Source organism: Pseudorca crassidens, chromosome 4 (assembly GCF_039906515.1).
Source record: "Pseudorca crassidens isolate mPseCra1 chromosome 4, mPseCra1.hap1, whole genome shotgun sequence".
Taxonomy (NCBI): domain Eukaryota; kingdom Metazoa; phylum Chordata; class Mammalia; order Artiodactyla; family Delphinidae; genus Pseudorca; species Pseudorca crassidens.
In genome coordinates, this window is record NC_090299.1 from 22,375,331 (window position 1) to 22,395,074 (window position 19,744).

Genomic DNA, 19,744 nt, shown 5'->3' on the forward strand with positions numbered 1-19,744 from the left:
TATACCTTTTCTGCTACTTGGATTAAAATTAAAAGTACTTTTATAAAAGTGATAGAAATGAAAAAAATTTAGTCATAGAATTGCAAAATATTTAACGTGTTATTATCAATATTACTGGAACTTTTACTTGGATTTGGTCATTGGAACTACTGTCTTTGTTGGCCAAAGTGTTGAAAACATCTTTCTCCTATGTGGTGTGTATACACATGGAGGGTCCGTAACTGTCCGTGCTCTTCATTCAGCCTTGCCTTCCTTCTTATTAATGCTGTTATGTATCAGTAATTTGCGGTAAAAGACTTGGGCAACAATAAAGTCACGGCTCACTACTGGCCACACAGCAAAGACAAGATGGGGCATGGGTTACACACCCTCCCCAGGGTGTCAGCTGGGACCCACTCCACAAAGCATATCACAGTGTCACTCGGTGAGACACATTAAGACAGGGCTAGCCTTGAATTCTCTTCATTTGTTTTTTAAGGAACTTATTCACAAACCCAAGTACCTTATTATTAGTAGCAAATGACTTCACATCTTGCAGCTGACCCAGGCACACAAGTGTGCAAACAACAGCTCCAGGCCAAGGAAAAGGAAAGATGGATTCCAGGCAGAGGGAGCAAATACGGAGGTGTGTAAAGCACGTGGTGTGTTCCAGGAAAGCAAGAAGGTTGTGTGGCTGCAACTTCCAGTGCAGGGGATGGTCAGGGGCGAGATTAGACTGGAAAGGCAGATTCAGACTAAACTCCAAAGGGCCTCAAAACTGTTGTTCACAGGCTGTGTGACCTCGCCAGATTGGATGGGCCTCAGTTTTCCTATCCTTAACATGCAGACAATACTACCTTTGTCACCAGGTTGTGAGGATTACATAAGAGATGTGCGCGAAGGGTCTGGTGCAGAGCTGCACACAGCGAAGGAACGTTGGTAGCAACACATCTCACTGTTTCCCGGCCTTCCTGCTCCCACCCAAATAAAGGAATGTGGACTTTATCCTGTAATGGAAAGCCTTCAGGAGTCTTGAGGAGAAAAGTCACCTATGTGATCAGAACAGTTGCCTTGAAATTATTTCAAGGCAACAGTGTGCCTGGATGGTTTGGAGAGAGGCAAGATGGGAGAGGAGCAATATACTGCATCATTTAATTTCAGTAAATTTTTCTTGTACGTTACTTCTTAGCTCCCTAAATGAGATTTTAAATATTTTTAATGCTGATTTGACTTTCATGGAGCCTCCCTGGGCTTGTTGTTGCTTCCCAGGGACTACAGATAGTGTGATGTTGATCCCGCATTTTTTCCTTTTGTCATCTTGCCTGATAGCTGATTCCTTGTGTCTGCTGTTGCCACACCACCGCTGCATTCTTGTGCATTCTTCCTTGAAGTACCCCTTCAGGTTTAATCTGTTTACTAATGATTTCAAAGAAGAGCTTGTATTACATCATGATCCTGGGAATCCTATCATCAGGGGATTTACCTGGTCCTGAAAGACTACTGTTGGCTAAATGAGAAAGTATTTTTACCTGGACACATCATTTTAATAGGTGTTTAAAGCATCATGGTATAGAGACCTACATTTATACATTGACTCTTTGGGGAATTTCCTGGTGGTCCAGTGGTTAGGACCTGGTGCTTTCACTGCTGTGGGCCCGGGTGCGATCCCTGATCAGGGAACTAAGATCCTGCAAGCCGCACAGTGTGGCCCAAAAAAAAAAAAATTGGCCCCTTCGTTTATAACTTGTGTGACTTTAGGCAAATCACTTAGCCTCCCTGAGCCTCAGTTTTCCAATCGATAGAAGACACAAGGTTACTGTGAGTATTAATGAGATGTGTACAGTGCTTGGCTCATAGAAAGTGCTTATATTTTACTTTCCTGAGTCCCTTAAAATAAAACTTCCCACCCAAGACTCTTTTTTTTTTCCCCCCAGGCAGCTGACTGTCCCGGGAAGCTGTTCATCTTCCATTCCTCCTTGCCAACTGCGGAAGCACCAGGGAAGCTCAAAAACAGAGACGACAAAAAACTGATTAATACGGACAAAGAGAAGGTATTTGTAAACAGTTGCCCTTTGAAGCCCATATGTCAGTTCTTAAGATGGAATAAAGGGAGAGGGAGTGTGTGCTTTGTATAGGAAAGGGGGAGAAGCTACATGTAATGTATAAATCCAGGACATTGTATTTTGTAGGAAAATTTTGAATTGTAAATAATTTAGGAAATTGTATATTCCTAGAAAAACTGATGTCTGACATAAGATAAGGTCTCAAGCTTTTTTCATGTATAATCTGTGTAAGAGACTGAGTAATAAGACTATTAGGGGAATGGAAGAAATGGGGGGAAATGCAGAAAGAAGATAAAGGTAGAGGGCGAATGTAGTGGACGGTCCCGTATGACAGCACTCCCGAGGCATGAAGTAGACGTGCCTGGGGCTCAAAGTATGCTTTGCTCAGACCCTCTCTGGCAGTGTAGCCGTGGGGACAAGTCGGGGGAAAGGATAAACCGTGAGGTAAGCATCCAGCCGCGGCCACGTGACACCAAGCAAGTTGCCTCATCTCGGTCTGTCAAAGGGAGGACTAAACATCAGCTTCCTTAGAGCTGTCGGAGGATCAGATAACATTGCGCACATACGTGTATTAAACACGGCACACGCCTGGCGCACAGGGTGCTCGACACATGGCCTCTGCACTGATGATTATCACGGCTCACTTCTTATGCATTTAACTGGGAAAAAAAATTCATTTAAAAAACTTCAGTGAGGGGCTTCCCTGGTGGCGCAGTGGTTGAGAGTCCGCCTGCCGATGCAGGGGACACGGGTTCGTGCCCCGGTCCGGGAAGATCCCACATGCCGCAGAGTGGCTGGGCCCGTGAGCCATGGCCGCTGAGCCTGTGCGTCCGGAGCCTGTGCTCCGCAACACGAGAGGCCACAACAGTGAGAGGCCCGTGTACCGCAAAAAAAAAAAAAAAAAAAACTTCAGTGAGAATTCAATAGAAATTAAAAACAGAAACCAGAAACATTACGTGGTTTTCTTTTTTCCCTTTGTGTATCTTTTTCTTCAGATCCTTTTCCAGCCCCAGACAAATGTCTACGACCCTCTAGCCAAGGACTGCGTGGCTCACGGCTGCTGCGTGACGCTCTTCCTCTTCCCCAGTCAGTACGTGGACGTGGCCTCCTTGGGTCTCGTGCCTCAGCTCACGGGAGGAACCCTCTACAAGTACAACAATTTCCAGGTAAAGGCCAGCAATTTGTTTGCCTCGGTTTTCCACTGCTGGTTTACTTTTGGTGCTTAGATCTGTGAGAAAGCTGTGCCCCCTTGTGGGCAGCCGACAAATGTAAATTCTAGGTCCGATGGAAAAGGATGGACAGATGGTTAGGAATTGCTTGCCTGCTCCCTAAGGTATGGCCACAGATTGACTCATTCAGCCTCAGAGTTGAATGTCAATGTTAAGCTTCCATGTTGGGGGGAAATATATTTAATATAAAATCTTGGTATTTTATATTAAATATATTTAAGGTACTGTTTTTAAAAGTGACTATATATTTGTTTTAAAGTGTTATGATATGGGGCGGGTCAGTTCATGATACTCCCCCCGCCCCCTCCAAGCCTGAACTGAGAGACAGAGTCAAGAGACGATCAGAACGCCAGCCCTGCAACGGACCTAGGTCTGTGGGCAAGCGGGCTTGCTAGCGCTTTCCCCAGTGAGACAAACTTTACACCGAGGCACGAGGCGGCACAGACAAAAGCGTCTCCTGCGGACTCCTGCCTCCTGCTGCTGTACTGAGGGCCAGGAAGCGTGTGCTTCCTGCAGGCAGGCTGCTTCCCCAGAAAGAAGATGTGGAAGAGGCCGAGCTACGCCTGCCCAGTTCCTTTTCCCAAGCTTAGAAATTGGATAAGTCACCTGTCCTCCCCTGAGGAGAAGAGGTTGGGGGGCACCTCTAAGTTACGTACCTCCAGAGGGAAACATGGAGGGGGAACGAGTGTTCCCCCAACATAAATGACAGTGTTCATCATCTAGTTGTATTTTGATGAAAGCAGTTATTTTTCATTGCCTAGCTACATATTTATATTAGGAACTAGATGAGGGATTTGATAAGACCAAAGATTATAAATGAAATGACACTGAAAAAGCTTTCAGAACCCTTTCTGAGATTTCTGGATAAAGTAGGTTTTAATCAAGATTTGTTTAAAAAAGAATTGTTATTTTAAGTATTTTGCCGCCACCTGGTGGGCGTGATCATACTTTATTTTTTAGGTGCACTTGGACAGCCAACAATTTTTGAATGACCTCAGAAATGATATTGAGAAGAAAATAGGATTTGATGCTATTATGAGGGTTCGTACCAGCACAGGTACGTCTCGTTTTTATTATTTTTCAGGTCTCTGTTGTGTAATTGTTTCCTCTTCAAACTCATTAACAGGCCAACAAAGAAAGTAACTGTAAAATAAGGAGAAGCAAAATTTCCCTTTTCCCTCATCCTTAGGTTTCAGAGCCACTGACTTCTTTGGTGGCATCTATATGAACAATACCACCGATGTAGAGATGGCAGCCATTGACTGTGACAAGGCAGTGACTGTGGAGTTCAAGCATGATGACAAACTCAGTGAAGACAGTGGAGCCTTAATCCAGGTGATCTAAAATGTCTTCCCATCTTTTGCTTTGTAGTTTGTTACTGACAGTGATCAGTGGGGGAGAGTCCAGGGCCATCAACTGTGTTAGTCTCTCCATAAAGAAATTCAACTCCATTTCTCCAAAGGCAAAAGTCACTAGATTAGAGCACTCTGTGGTGTATTCTCCATACTGATTCATATATGCTATTTATGTGAAGTAATCATTATGTATGTCTTTGCATGAGAGCCCCGCAGACTTGAGGTCAAAATGGCAGGCATCAGTACCCACTCACTCACTGGTTTGCTGCATTCCTGACTGCCGTGTGCGGGACACCATTGCTGAGACGTGTTATCATAACAGAAGCAAGTAACGATAGGATTTGGCTTTGTAGCAAATAAGATTAACTAGAAGCCATGGAGACTTTGAATTAAAACAGGAGAAATTCTAATGGTCATAGTTTTCAGACACGAGCATCAACCTCAAAGAAAGGAGAGAGACTGGCATCAAGTTGAGGAAAAACTCTAATGTTTATTTTAAAATCACACCTATTTGGGGAAATGGTTACTTGTTTGCATTTTTGAAATGTATGCATATATTATTAGTATAAAACCTAAGTACCTCACCAAAGCTAGTTGTCCATTTTTAATCGAAGTGAGCCTTGAGGAGGACTATGAGAACATGAAGGTATTATTTCTGGACCTGGATCCCTGGTAATAAAATCTGAGCTACGAAATGTAGACTAGTTGTGGAAATGCACACAGTTATTTGCATGTGAACAGCCCTATTAAGTTTAAACCAGTGAAATGCTACATGAGAACCCAGTGTATGACTGGTCATTATTCCTCCCTTATGTGTTGTTGTTCAGTCTTTAGCAATAATAGAAAAAATCCTGTAGGAAAGTTTAGAGGTCTTTTGGCTGTACACACTGTTCTGTAAATGTAAATAAGGTCAGGCTAGCTTGGGTGAATATGTTAACCAGAAAAACATGTGCCCTCCATGTTGCCTCTGCAGTGTGCCGTGCTTTACACGACTGTCAGCGGGCAGAGAAGGCTTCGGATTCACAATCTGGGCTTGAACTGCAGCTCCCAGCTGGCTGATCTCTATAAGAGCTGCGAGACTGATGCCCTTATCAACTTCTTTGCCAAGTCAGGTAACACTTTGCTAATCCTGGGGTGCAGTATACCTTGCCTGGTAATGCAGGCAGGCCTCGTTGGTCAATCGAGTTAGTAGCTGACAGGTCCTGCGGTAGTGCAGACTTTCGGTGGGTAAATTCAGAATTTGTAAAAGCAAAGGGTGAAGGAGAATAATCAGCATTTCTAACTCTAGACTAACAAGGACAGCAGTGAGTCGGGCCGTGCTATCCAGTTTTGTTTAAAGTTTCTTTCCCAGGGGGACTGAGTTGAAATTGAGGAAGGTGATAACTTAAGACTCATTATGGTATGAGTGTGCCCTCTGGGACATGAGGATAATAGAAGATGGTCCCTCGCGTGAGACTGAATTTGCTTATCCATACCAAGATAATTAGGAAGTGGTAGGGGCCTGAGGTGGAGTTTTCTGGCTGCTTCTCCCCTCCCTGCTCCAAACCCCAATTGAAATGCTACACTAAGGTTTAGAAGAAAGAGCAATCCAGCCCATGAGAATTCAGAACATCAGGAGATAGTAAACTGGTCTTTCTTTTCTGTGTGTGTGCAGAGTTCTGTTTCTAATATTCTGAGGAAAATTCTGGACCAATTACCTGCCTATTGTTGTAGGTAGGCTATTGTTCTTCATTTGCTAAATTATAATTAGTCAAGAGGAGAGCATTAACACATGGCGTGAACATTTTTAAATGCTGTTATCCCTTGCTGAGTGGTCTGAAGAGCAATTTTTTTTATTATTATTTGAAGGGATCAATTTCTGAGCTAAACCTTTGATGCCCTTTTCACTGTTTTGTGCAAGTAGCTTTTAAAGCAGTTCTACACCAGCCTTTGAAGGTCATCAGGGAAATTCTGGTTAATCAGACCGCCCACGTGTTGGCCTGTTACCGGAAGAATTGTGCTAGTCCGTCTGCAGCCAGCCAGGTAAGTTACCTGCTGTCCTCAGGTGCTGAAGTGTTACAAACACCTACTTGTTCATTCAGCGTTCTGCTAGTAAAGGCTTATGATGTTCCAGGCACTTAGATGCTGTATAGTAAACCATACAACCAAGATTGACAATGCCATTTTTGGGGGACTATGGTTTATTTATAGCAACATTAAAATGCTTAGTGGCTTTACAAGATGCATGAACCCAAAAACGTGTTGAGGGTCACTACATTATTTATAAACAAAAGCATGTTATATGTAAGAAATGTCAATATAAATGGGGTTATCTTTTGCATGGATGAAGATGGATATAGAGTTATGAAATGTCGGTGCTTAAATACTTTTTGGACATTTATTAACAATCAAAGTTGACATGAACTAATGGCAGTAATGATTCATTTATATATATATTTTTTTTTTTTTTTTTTTTTTTGCGGTACACGGGCCTCTCACTGTTGTGGCCTCTCCCGTTGTGGAGCACAGGCTCCGACGCGCAGGCTCAGCGGCCATGGCTCACGGGCCCAGCCGCTCCGCGGCACGTGGGATCTTCCCAGACCGGGGCACGAACCCGTGTGCCCTGCATCGGCAGGCGGACTCTCAACCACTGCGCCACCAGGGAAGCCCCTCTTTTATAAACAAATAAAATTTATAAATTTTGGAGTTCTTTATATTTAAAAGTTAATAATAGGTATGAAGAGTTTTGAAAAAATTGTCTCTCTCATCTAGTAATTTGAAATTTTAGAAGATCCTTTAAATAAACCTCTCTCTTGTGAAAACAAAACACAAAAAAAAGCAAAAAGAAAAGGTAGAACCTCTTGTCCACATTTATTTTTGCATCTGTTTTCTTTTTCATATTCTTCCCCATCAAAGCTAGATGCCATTTTTCATAGTTATGTATTGAATATCTGAGTATAGAATTTGGATTAAAGAGACGGCAGTAAGCAACAGATGGGAAAACTTTCTGGTTAATTCCTTGTGGACAGTGACATCTGAAACCCCACCCAAAGCAACCCTTCAGCAGCAGCGATAGTGCAGATACATCTGGGGGCCAAATTCATAATCTGGGTAAAGAAGGAAATTAAAACAAACATAGTTATTAGCTTGGACTTCTCACAAAAATTCCTTTCTGTGCTGTCCGGAGAGTGGCCATCCATTCTTTCATCTCCTGTTGATAATCACAAAAGGAACTCTTAAATCTGTGTAAGTCAGTTCTCTTTATTATTCAGAGGACTTGCCACTCCAGTAAATTCCAGTATCAGTCCTGTTTCAGAGCACACGTGTTTACTTTATACAAAGCCCCCCAGGTGCACCTGGATATAGTCCAACCAAGACCACTTTACTCCCCAGTTTTACTACTTGTTTTGGAGCTCTGGAAACATGGAGTGTTTCCATACTCTGTCTCTGGAGTGTCTCATACTTCGGAAGGATTGTTGAAGAAGAACAGGTACAGTTAGTGTCCTCTCAGGAAGTTTATTTGCTAATGTTAAAACAACTGGATTCAGAGACCTTAAGTCAAAGATCTGTTGCCTATTAAGGGAAGAAATGAAACTGGTCGGTTGCTGCTGGTTTAAAGTTAAAAGATTTGACTCTACTACTAGATCATCTGTTTGCAGTTGAATTGTTTCTGGAGTAACAACATTATGATGACAATTTTTTTTCTGAAAAAATGGATAAAGATTATTCCTGTTCTTTTGGAGATTTTTCTTTCTCCATTAGCACATTTCAAGTGTACCTTTAACCTAGGATTATCCATCATGGAGTGGGGAAAATGTAGAGATTATAAAACTGTTAATAACGATAATATATTAAAATATACCATTATTTAAAAACAGAATGGCTGGACTTAAGGTTCTCCTCAGAGAATGTAACTTCAAATCTGGTGGTTTTCCATAGTTCACTTGCAAGAAATAATTTCCATGGAGAAATTCGTAAAGGAATTGCACTGTTTTACTATAGAGCCCAGTTTCCTTGATCAAAGCAAGACTGTTAAGGACCTATATACTTGGATTATATGATACTGGACCTCAGGAGATATGCTTTTACTGAATTGCCAGGGCCAGGACTAGGTTGATGCAGAAGAGGTGCTTAAGGTGTAAAATTTAAGGAGACACCCACCTTGGGGGGGGGGGTGGTCACAGGATAGATGCTGGGTTAAGACCTATAATTAAAAACAACATTAAAACAAATTTTTAAGTTTACATAAGCAATGTAGATTCTTTTTCATTAAATCTAACAACTTACTGTTCTGAACTTAAATATATTACATCATATGGGAGTACACTGACTTTAAGAGGCAAGTCACATGAACTTAACTGCAAAGTAATAGTTTTTTTCATTACCACATCTGTTACTTCAAAACCCAAAGTGGAGAATTCTCCAAATTCAATTAAACTGTGGATTCATGAATTTCCACTCCTTCCTCACTCACACTTTTTCTCCCTGAGAATAATTTCATTATTTATGGAGAGGATCAAGGAGGTGGGGAAAGGTTTTAATTGCTGATCTGGTGCCACATTTTCTTCCCCACCTCAAAAACACTAAGACTGTCTCTCTGTTTTCTTTCACTCTAACTCCATTTTTCTGCTTTATAATAAAATTTCCTTCTTACCTCCTCTGTTCTCTTCCCCCTGCCCTCTATAATCCAGTCTCCTCTAATGAGACTTTTTAGTCCTGATAGTGTCATCATGGGCCTCTTTGTGGTTTTCAGGACAACAAATTTCTAAACTGTCTTAATATGACCTGATTAATGAGCAGCAACCAGTGAACTGCAAGACGATATTAAAAAACTGTACATATATGCTTCTCTATGGGAATCTAAGAACATTCTTAATCCATAACATCTAAGATGCCTAACTGGTAATTAGCCCCGAAACAGTATTGGAGACACATGGCTCTGGAATATGACCATGATCTGTGTCCTATACCTTTGGATAATATTTTTTTTTCTTTTTTTTTTTTAATCCTAATTTTCCTTGGCTGAAAACATACTCCAGTACCATACGTTGTCAAATAAAAATACTTTACGCTAAATAAGTGAAAGAAGTCAGAGAAAGACAAATACCATATGATCTCATTTGTATGTAGAATCTAAAAAACAAACAGAAACCAAGCTCATAGATACTGAGATCAGAATGGTGATTGCCAGAGGCCTGGGGGGTGGGGGGTGGGGGGTGGGGGGTGGAGGGTGGGCAAAATGGTTGAAGGGGCTCAAAAGGTACAGACTTCCAGTTATAACATAAATAAGTCCTGGGGAAGTAATGTACAGCATGGGGACTGTAGATAATAACACTGAACTGCATATTTGATAGCTGCTAAGAGAGCAGGTGTTAACAGTTCTCATTACAAGAAAAGATTCTGTAATTTTGTACAGTGATGATATTAACTAGATTTATAGTGGTCACTATTTCACAGTATATACAAACATGAATTATCACGATATATACCTGAAACTAATATAATGTTGAACAGTGATTATTCCTCAACCTAAAAAAAGAAAAAAAATTTATGCTAGAGAGCAAATTACAAGAAGAGCTTTTCCTCATATGAGGAAACATAAATTTATTTAACTGTCTTTGGTTCTTTGAAAGGAGATAAAAGTTGAGAGGGAAAACTAACTACAAAGTAGGATTGTTCTGAAATATGTTTTCCTGAACCAGTGAAGTAAGTTCTGTTTACACATTCCTTACTTAATAGATCATGAGAAGAGACCTGTGATAAAGGGATTTAAGTTGAGGAATAAATCCTTACAGAGCCCTGAGGGAAATTTCCTTTTTGGTATGGATTCTGAAAAGTATATATTCTTTTTCATCATTAAGATAGAAAGCTAAAAAGAAATCATGAATTTATAGACCAGATATTTCTATTTGCAGATTATCATTATCTCCTATATATACTTTATTTTTTGGATATTTCGTTGTCCATTGACCTACTGTTAAATGGAAGGAAGTGACACTCAGATCATTCGATCTTGATTCTTAGCCATATTTATAAAATTGAGTTGGGAAGAAGGTTAAACACACAGGCAAATTACTTGTAATTTTACAAATTACAAATTATTTGTAGTTTTTTCACCCATCAGGTTGTGTTTCTAGAACTGTTTAATTGTGTTATTTGGAGCGTCACTTTATGGTATGTACTTTGAGGCGGTTAGAATGAAGTCAGAATGAGGTCACATGAGCCAAAGAGAGGATGGAGAGGAAGGTACAGGTGGATTATAAATGTAGAATAGAAAGAATTCATGTACTAATTGAAGGTAAAGAAAAAGTGAAATTAGGGTTCATCTGGTAGTTCTAGTATCTAAAATAGGAACCATAACAGGAAGAACATGTTTGTATGTTTGTGGAATTGTAGGAGTTTGAGTTTTCGTTAGCATACAGTAGTTACGCAGCTAATAAATTCATGAAGCACTTCCTGTTTTATTTTCTACATATGGTATTGCAATTTCCTTATTATGGTTTATTTTCTATATGTATATCATCCCCAGTAGACATTAGACATCTTGCATCATTCCTCTGTAGATCCTTGATACTTTGATAGAACCTGTGACGTGGTGGCATTCATTCAATGTCTGATGAGTCTATGACTAACAGATGCATGAAGAGCAGAGAGGAAGAGATATCTCGTGGACAGTTGGAAATGCTGTTCTTGAACTCAAGAGGTAGAAGCTGGTAATACAGATTAGGAAATAACTTGTTTATTTCATTTTATTTAATAAACATGTATATGATACTATCTGTTCAGCACTATTGTAAGTGCTTCACAAATTAGAAATAATTTAATCCTCGTAGCAACCCCATGATCATGAAGTAGAGGGGCTATTATTCCTTTTTTAGAAGAGAAAACCGGGGGAAAGAGAGGGTAAGGAATTTGCTCAGTGTCACACAGCAGGTGAGAGGCAGCGCTGGGACGGCACTGCCGGCCGTGAGTTGTGCTGATAAGCACTACACCAAGCTGCTAGAGCACTAGAGAAAATAAAACCACCTGCCGCGCTCTCAGTACCTACTCTGTGCCAGTTTCTGTGCTCTAGGTGCTTTACGTGGGTTACCATTTAATCCTCTCCACAATCTCAACAGCAAACCTTTCTATTTTACAGGTGAAGTGCTGCAGGTGTTGATTTTCGGTAAAGACCAAGCATCTGAAACTAATGTCTCTCTCTTCCAGCTTATTTTACCAGATTCCATGAAAGTACTGCCAGTGTACATGAACTGTTTGTTAAAAAACTGTGTGCTGCTCAGCAGACCAGAGATCTCAACGGATGAGCGGGCCTACCAGAGGCAGCTGGTCATGACCATGGGTGTGGCCGACTCTCAGCTTTTCTTCTACCCACAGCTTCGGCCAATAGTAAGCACACTGCGCTGGTGCATTTCCTAGAGGAGTCTGGAAGGGAATCATATTTTGCCTTTTCCCATATGTTATGTCTGAAATATTTCGTTCTTAACAAGAAACTTACGAGTCACGTATGGCTTCACAACGCGTAGCGTGGGCCTGAGAGCCGGGGCTCTGGGCGAGCTGCGCATGCGCTTCAACCTGCGCTCGGGGTCCGTGTGGGTGGTGGGCGGACCTGAGGAGTTCTTCACGGAATCCTTCAGATGACTGCTTTTCCTTCCTCATTCCCAAATTGGTAATCTTCAGTTGAATAGGCAGGTTGAAAAGTGAGTCAACAAGTAGTTGAAGAAATCCAGCCTTACGGCATGAAAGGCAACTGATACGTGTGTATACGGGATTTCACGTGCACACGTTATCTGTTTTTTGACAGTACATGAATGTCTAAGTCACCACATTTAATCAGAATGGCTATGATTAGTCTTAAGCAAATGCTATCAGGGGTTTACAAATCAACATATATTTGAGGCTACCTACACTGTACACGGAAGGAACTGTCCTTGTCCTCAGAGTGTTTACTTGGCAATGTATTCTACTTATTTAAAGGTAATCCTTGATGTCGTGAATGCCCTTGTACTCTCTGACTATACTCCTTCCCCTGAGACCTAACAAGTTATAATTGAGGGGATAAAAGGGGGGAAGGCTGATGGCTTATTTCTAACTCCTGTATCCAAACTTATACCCAGGCTCTCAGTGCAATTGGAGAGTTAAATTAAGTTGGAAATAAAAAGCTATTGATCCTTTCAATCAATATGAATGTTAGATGTAAATTGTTAACAATTGATTTTCATATAAAATTGGATTATCAGCTATGTGCCAGAGAAACTAGAACTCTTAGGGACATGAACACCACCACTCCACTAAAATCGCCTTGCTAAATCCAGTGGGCAGTCCTTCTCTTTTCTGACTTGTCCACAGCATCTGACACAGTTTTCTCCCTCTGGAAACACCCTCTTCACTTGGTTTGTCCCAGTTTCTCTCCTGCTTCCTTTGCTAGTTTACCCTGTTTTCCCTGTTCAAGTACCCCGGAGCTCAGTCCAGGGAAGCTTCTCCTGTCTATCTACACTTAATCCCTTGGGGGGGTCTTACCTATGCTCTCAGCAACATTTCTATACTGATGGTTCCCAAGTTCCTATCTCCAGCAGTACCGCTGCCCTGAACCGTGGACGTGTCTGTGCCTGGAGCCTCCTGAGCATCTCTCCGTGAGCGTGTTAACGGGCATCTTAAACTGAGTCCTGACTGGGCCTCCCACGCCTGCTTCTCCTGCAGTCTTCCCCATCTCCATTTATCACCCCTCCCTCCTTCCAGTTCTTCAGGACCAGCGTCCTGCAGTCACCCATGGCTGCTTTCTTCCTCATCCACCCCATCTCATCCATCAGCAAACATGTCAGCTCTCCTTTCCAAGATTATCCAGAGGCTGACCACTTTTCACCTCCATATGTCACCACCCAGACTCAAGCATAATCACCTCTCCTGTGGACCACGGCAATCCCTCCTAACAAGTCTCCTTGCTTGCCCCTCCAGTCTGTTTTTGGCACAGAAGTTAGAGTGATCCTGTTAAAATAATTGTCAGTTCACGTCCCTCCGCTACTCAGAACACTCCAGGATTTCGCATTTCAGTAAAAGCCAAAGTTCTTACTGCCCTGGCCCAGTGCTGCCTGTGCTACTCTGCCCTCCCTTCTGTCTGACTCATCTTATTACTCTCCCCTTTCTCACTCCATTCCAGCCACACTGGCCTCCTTGCTTGAACATCCCAGATAAGCTCTTGCCTCAGGACCTCTGCACCAGCTGTTCCCTCCATCTGAATGCTCTTCCCCAGATATCCCCATGGCCCTCCACTCATGCCCTCAGGTCTTTACTCAAAAGTTATCTTTTCAACAAGCCTTCCTGGGCTCCCCTATTTAAAACTGTAACACTGCCACCGTGGACGTGCCCTATCCCACTTTCCTGCTTCTTTTCTTCATAACTCTTAACACCACCTGAATTTCTATATATTTAACTTAGATTATTTGTTGTCTCTTCTTCCCTCTACAAAATGGTTAGCTGTACAAGGCAGGGATTATTGTCTAATGACTAGTAGGATAGTAGTAGATAGGACTAGTAGAGAGTAGGAACTCATTAAATATGTACTGGAAGGAAGGGAAGAAAGGAGGGAGGGAGGGAGGGGAAAAGAGAGGAAGGAAGGAAGGGAAGAAAGAGGGAGTTTCTAACTCTCTTGCCTTTGCCTGCATAGCACACATTAGATGTCAAGAGTACAACATTACCTGCTGCTATTCGTTGCTCTGAGAGCCGTCTTTCAGAAGAAGGAATATTCCTATTGGCTAATGGTGTGAACATGTTCTTATGGTTGGGAGTAAGTAGCCCACCAGAACTCATCCAAGGAATATTTAACGTGCCATCTTTTGCACATGTCAACACAGATATAGTAAGTATATTTTTTCTTTGTTTTGTAGTAATATACAAATCCTTAGTTGCTTTCTTTTTAGAGGCAGTTGGCACTTTGAGACATACATATGTAGTATACTTATGTGTTTTTTTTAAATAAAAAGATCTTAATAGTCTTAATGTCAAAGAATACACAGAGGGAGTGGAATGTGAATATAAGTAATGAATTTCCTGTTTTTTTTTTTTTTAACAACTCCTATGAAAAATATTGGCCATGATCTTTTCCTGAGACTTGTGACTTTGTGGTAAAATGTTCTAATTCACTTTTTCAATGGCTAACTCAAAGATGATCTATTAGCTCTTGGTGTCTTCTTGCTTAGAAGTAAGCATTAGCATTTTACTGTCTTAATGGAGGAAATCTAAGTCCAGATCTTTCACATCGCCCAGGGGCCACATGCAGCTGGGTGTTATCTTTTGTTCACCATGAACCAGATTTCAGGGAAATCTAAGAGGCCACATTCCCTTTGAGAAATCACATTTGGTGGTTTATTTTAATGTTGAAACAGTGGTATTTGGATAGCATTTTCCAAATGGGGTAATGCCTCAGGGTCCTGCAACTGATCCGCTGAAGGAATAAAGTGTGTCCTTTTCTCACACAACATAGCCTTGAAATATCCATCTTGCAAAGGGATTAAAGACATCCTTTGTAAAAAAAACATAACACCCTTTGTGTCATTTCAGTGATATACATGTGTCAAGTTCCAGGGAAGGATTTTTATTTTCAAAAGAGAGTTCATTGGTGGAAATGCATGCTGATACATATGAATAATTTTTAGTACATTTTTTCATATTTTTGGTTTTTAGGTAAATGAACTAAGCCAAGAGTTCAGTATATGGTTTAGAAAGATGTTTTTTAACTTTAACATTCTAGTAATCTCATTCTGCTTCTATCTAAATGTCAGAAATTGTACTGAAACTTAAACTTGAATTTCTTAAATTTAGACATCATTGCCTGAGCTGGGAAACCCATACTCACAAACACTCAGAATGATAATGGGTATTATCCAACAAAAGCGGCCATATTCAATGAAGGTAAGAATGAGATTTTATTTTTTTCCTTTTTCAAGTCTTTTTTAAAAAATTTCCTTACAAACTTTTAAAATGCATGTCCTATATTTTTATAACATGATTTTTTGATAGAAAACTCACATTAACCTCTAAGTATATCTACCTACTTGTCAATCACAAACATATAAAAATAAACAGCTATCACCATGGGTTAACCATGGGTCATCTTACTAAGTATTAACTTAGAAACAATTGATAATATTAACAGGCTTTGAAATGATTTTTCCATCAGTGCTTAAAATTACTTAGAACATTTGTTATATTTGGATTTTATAATTTTTGATTTATTATCTCTGAAAAGTTTTGCTATTCTAGTCCGTCTAAGGACTCCTTTTTGAGTTTGAGGAGGAGTTTAAAATGTCTGTATCTCAGGAAAATTATGCCTTGTCGCTAAATCCCATGTACTGGCCTCTGTCTTCCTTCTCAAGCTCAATATTAGAATCTCCTGGAGTTTGGAATGTACAGATGACAGTGGTCTATTACTGTACTACTTCCTGCAGAGGTACAGGACACTCACCTGAAGGCAGGCCTCTATAGGAGCCAGGATATTATGGGGCTATTTTTCCCCTGAAACATAAATGTGATATCAGTTTACATCAACAATCTTTACCATTGATACTCACGCATGCAAATATCAACTTTGGGTAGAACTTAGGAAATTTGAACTAATATAGAGCTTTATAATCTCTATAATCTCTGGAAAGGACAACCTTTCCAGAACTGTTTTTACATCACTACTTGGGTTCAGTTTTAGGACAGGACCTAGAGATGGCAGAGAAGGTTCAAAATAAACATGTTCTTCACTCTCTGAACACCCTGGAGACATGTAATGAAATCTTAGGGTCTTATGAAACACAAATTGAAGACCGCTGGTACTCAGAATGCACAGCAAGGATGATCCACCTTTGTCCCAGCAGCAACAACTGCATCTCCACAGTTGACCCCATTTGCAGAGAAGAGGCCAAACTAAACATGGGGATCATCCTTGTGCTCAGTAGCCCCTCCTTCCAGGGGGAAAAAAAACCCTTTCCTCTCCTCTGCTTTCTCCCACCTGCTCCAGTAACTCCTTATCAAGGTCATGTCAGCTTTGGTTATTAAAATATCTGGGGTAAGCTCCAAATATGATATGTAAATAAAATATAAGCAATTGTGTAATAAAATAATTTTAGCTTGAATACTTAATCAGATTTTTTTATGTACCAGTGGCAAACTTATCTGTTGTTTGTAAAATCCTTGACATTTTCAGGGTATCATCTGAAAATCCCCTTGAGGAGAAGACCACTAGCATGTCAAGACAGCATATCCCACACTTCTATAAATGCAATTCCCTGAGACCTTCCACCAACAAGTGCTGGGTGGTCCAACTTTGTAGAGACTCAAGTGGTAGAGCAGGATATTAATTACTTTACCTTATAGTTGAGTTTCCCCCAAGGCCGAAATTCATTCCCCATTCTATTTCCCACTTCACATGATGGCCAGATGCATTCATCAGAGAAGGTTTTACAGTGAGTACCACATGAAAACCAAAATGTTGAGGTTTTGGACCCACAATGAGGCTGGACCCACATTGCTGTTGCCGGTAATGGACAATGGCAGAGGTCTTAGTGTTACCTGGTGAAAGGTGGAGAAAACACAAGAAAAGAGAAAAGTGCCTTGGTTTCAGGCTCACCAGGATGCACATCTTAAACTCCTTTGGAGATGTTTCCATGAAGGGGTTCGTTTCTTTCCCCATGTCAGAGTGGAATATGACTATCCACACAGCTGTTCCAGTGTCAGCTCCCAGGGCTTGGCACTGACAGGCCAAGACATCACACGTGTCCATATCCACATGGAATTAGCTGGCTTGTAATGGTAGCAGCAGTTGTTATATTATTATTATTAGTTCAGGGTTGGTTCAGAGTTTATCAGCCTAAGGCCCTGGCCAAAATAACACAAAGGAAAAAAAGCAAGCCATGTTGACAACACTATTCTACTTGATTAAAAAAAAAAAGCCTATATAAAGCAGCAGTAGGGAGGGCTGGGCCCTCCCAGCCAATATGTAACAAACCTTCCTCGCTGCAGCTGGCGTGAAGCTAGTAGCTGCAGGTCCTTTGGGTGATTCCGCACGTGAAAGGAAGTAAGATGATGTCCTGGCTCTTCTGAATTATACAGGAGGCAGGTGGAGACAGTGATTTGCATGTGTGGCTCCATTAACCACGCTCATGGCTCAACAGATATCAAATTTGTCCTGATCATCTGCTCTGAATTCCTGAAACAGGAGTGAGTAAGGAGGCAGTAAGTAGAAGGGCTCAGAGTATTCATGACGGACTACCCTCTTCTGGGTTTCTTCTCCACGTGCCTCTTCCTCTAGAGCAGCACCGTCCAATAATGTAAGCTGCACATGCAATTCTATACTTGGTAGTAGCCACAATTCAAATGTAAAAAATCCATTTTGATAATGGATTTTATTAACCTGGTATATCCAAAATATTATCATTTCCACATGTAATCAGTGTAAAAATTGTTCTGAATATTTTTGAAGAATTAATTTATTAATTTTAGTGGTTGAAGAACTTTACATTTTCTCTTTCATCCACTTCCTTTGCACCTACACTGCCTAATTCAGATCCTGATCATCTCCCACCTAGATGCTTCCGACTGCTTCCCGTCTGGTTTCCCTCATATCCCCAGTGCATTCTAGGCACCATAACCAGTTGTTCTTAAACACCTTCAATGGATCACATTCCCTACAAAAACCCAAAGGCATTACCTCCCATTGCCTTTCAGAAGTGTGGGCTAGTTTACATACCAGGCAGGACTGTGTCTTTTGTATGTGGTCCCCGCATGGAATGCTAGCTCGGCCCCCACCTCCTTAAGGAAATCCCACCCTGTCCTTTAAGGTTCGGTACAGTCACTACATTGTGAAGCCTTTCCCGTAGCACTTGGCTTATGTTTCATTGTTGCCACTTATAATTAATTGTATGTCTTGGTTTTTGTGGTTTTGGGGTTATTGCCTCTCTCCACTCTGGATAATAGGCACTTTCCTATCATCCTCCAAGGCCTCACAGACAGTGGACATTATGTAATTTTGGTGAAATTGAAGGATACAAAATTTAGCCACATTCAGAAAATATTTATAACCAGCTAACTTGTTTTTTTTCCTAGCTCACGATAGTAAAGCAGCGAGAACAGCCAGAAATGGTTTTCCGACAGTTCCTGGTAGAAGACAAAGGACTTTATGGAGGATCATCCTATGTGGATTTCCTTTGCTGTGTTCACAAGGAGATCTGTCAGCTGCTTAATTAATTGAAACTTCTCTATTGTTAATACTGCATTTCTAAGGAGATAATCTCCTTCTTGGTGCCTAATTCTCCTGACAATAACAGGCTAGTTTTGATTTCTTACTCATTTTCAGAATAGCTTTCCAAGACGGCATTTAGAACTACAGCTTTGGTGCTCAGGTATAAAGCCAATGAAGGTACAATTGTACCTTAAAGGGAACAGTCTATTTCTGATTGCACAATTTTTACCTGTTAAAACTGATGCAGTTTGCATTTCTTGAAAGGCATAGGTTACAGAACTGTAAACATTCTCAATTTTCTTTCTTTGTGCTAGACATATAAATTATTTTTCAAAATGTATAGATTTGGAGTAAAAAGTTTTGGTTCCTCTCCCATTTGCAGTGAGGAAAAAAACAACTTAATTTTTACATTATGCTTAATTTTTTTAAAACCATGTAACCCCATTGAACACATTTTTCAACTTAAAGTTTGCATAGCAGACTTTTAAATAACCTTGGAATCTATTTGGTAGAACAATTTGTGTTCTATATTTTTTTCATAATTATATGTTATGTATGTTAAAACTATTTTCCAGTTGTCGTTTTATCTGTAAAACTGTCTTTATCAATATTCTTAATGGTTCCCTGTACAATTTTGATGGTTTCTACCTGTATATAATGGATCTTAACCAGTTCAATAAATCACTTCATATGCTCTTACTCAGCAGACAGAATTCATTATTTAGGTATTTTGAGATTTTAAAAAGAAATAAGGGTAGTAGTTAAAGCGTCTTGGAAAACATTGTTTGGATGGATCACTAAAAACTAAATATTTTGCAGGGGAGTTGAGGAGAATTAGGTAAATAAATAAATATAAGCAATGTCAGAGACAGTGTACTTGAGAAAGGCAATTTAAAAGTTCTCCAATATGTGGGGCTT

General features: G+C 40.6%; 1 protein-coding gene and 1 long non-coding RNA gene across 3 annotated transcripts in view; one reads left to right on the forward strand and one right to left on the reverse strand.

The window, feature by feature from the left end:
- SEC24D (SEC24 homolog D, COPII coat complex component) overlaps positions 1–19,525 on the forward strand; it is a 111,212-nt gene extending 91,687 nt beyond the window's left edge. For both annotated transcript variants that reach the window (XM_067735192.1, XM_067735193.1), the window contains exons 14-23: positions 1,914–2,030; positions 3,038–3,208; positions 4,232–4,328; positions 4,461–4,606; positions 5,600–5,738; positions 6,530–6,648; positions 11,812–11,991; positions 14,267–14,458; positions 15,421–15,510; positions 18,691–19,525. In XM_067735192.1, the coding sequence (XP_067591293.1) occupies positions 1,914–2,030; positions 3,038–3,208; positions 4,232–4,328; positions 4,461–4,606; positions 5,600–5,738; positions 6,530–6,648; positions 11,812–11,991; positions 14,267–14,458; positions 15,421–15,510; positions 18,691–18,831 (1,392 nt within the window). In that variant the 3' untranslated portion in view covers positions 18,832–19,525. The remainder of the gene's footprint in view (positions 1–1,913; positions 2,031–3,037; positions 3,209–4,231; positions 4,329–4,460; positions 4,607–5,599; positions 5,739–6,529; positions 6,649–11,811; positions 11,992–14,266; positions 14,459–15,420; positions 15,511–18,690) is intronic.
- LOC137223459 (uncharacterized) lies at positions 15,173–18,694 on the reverse strand. The gene is made up of 2 exons (XR_010942883.1): positions 17,594–18,694; positions 15,173–17,463 (listed from the first exon to the last, which is right to left on the reverse strand). It is a non-coding gene; the product is annotated as an uncharacterized lncRNA (long non-coding RNA).
- Positions 19,526–19,744: the final 219 nt, after the last annotated feature.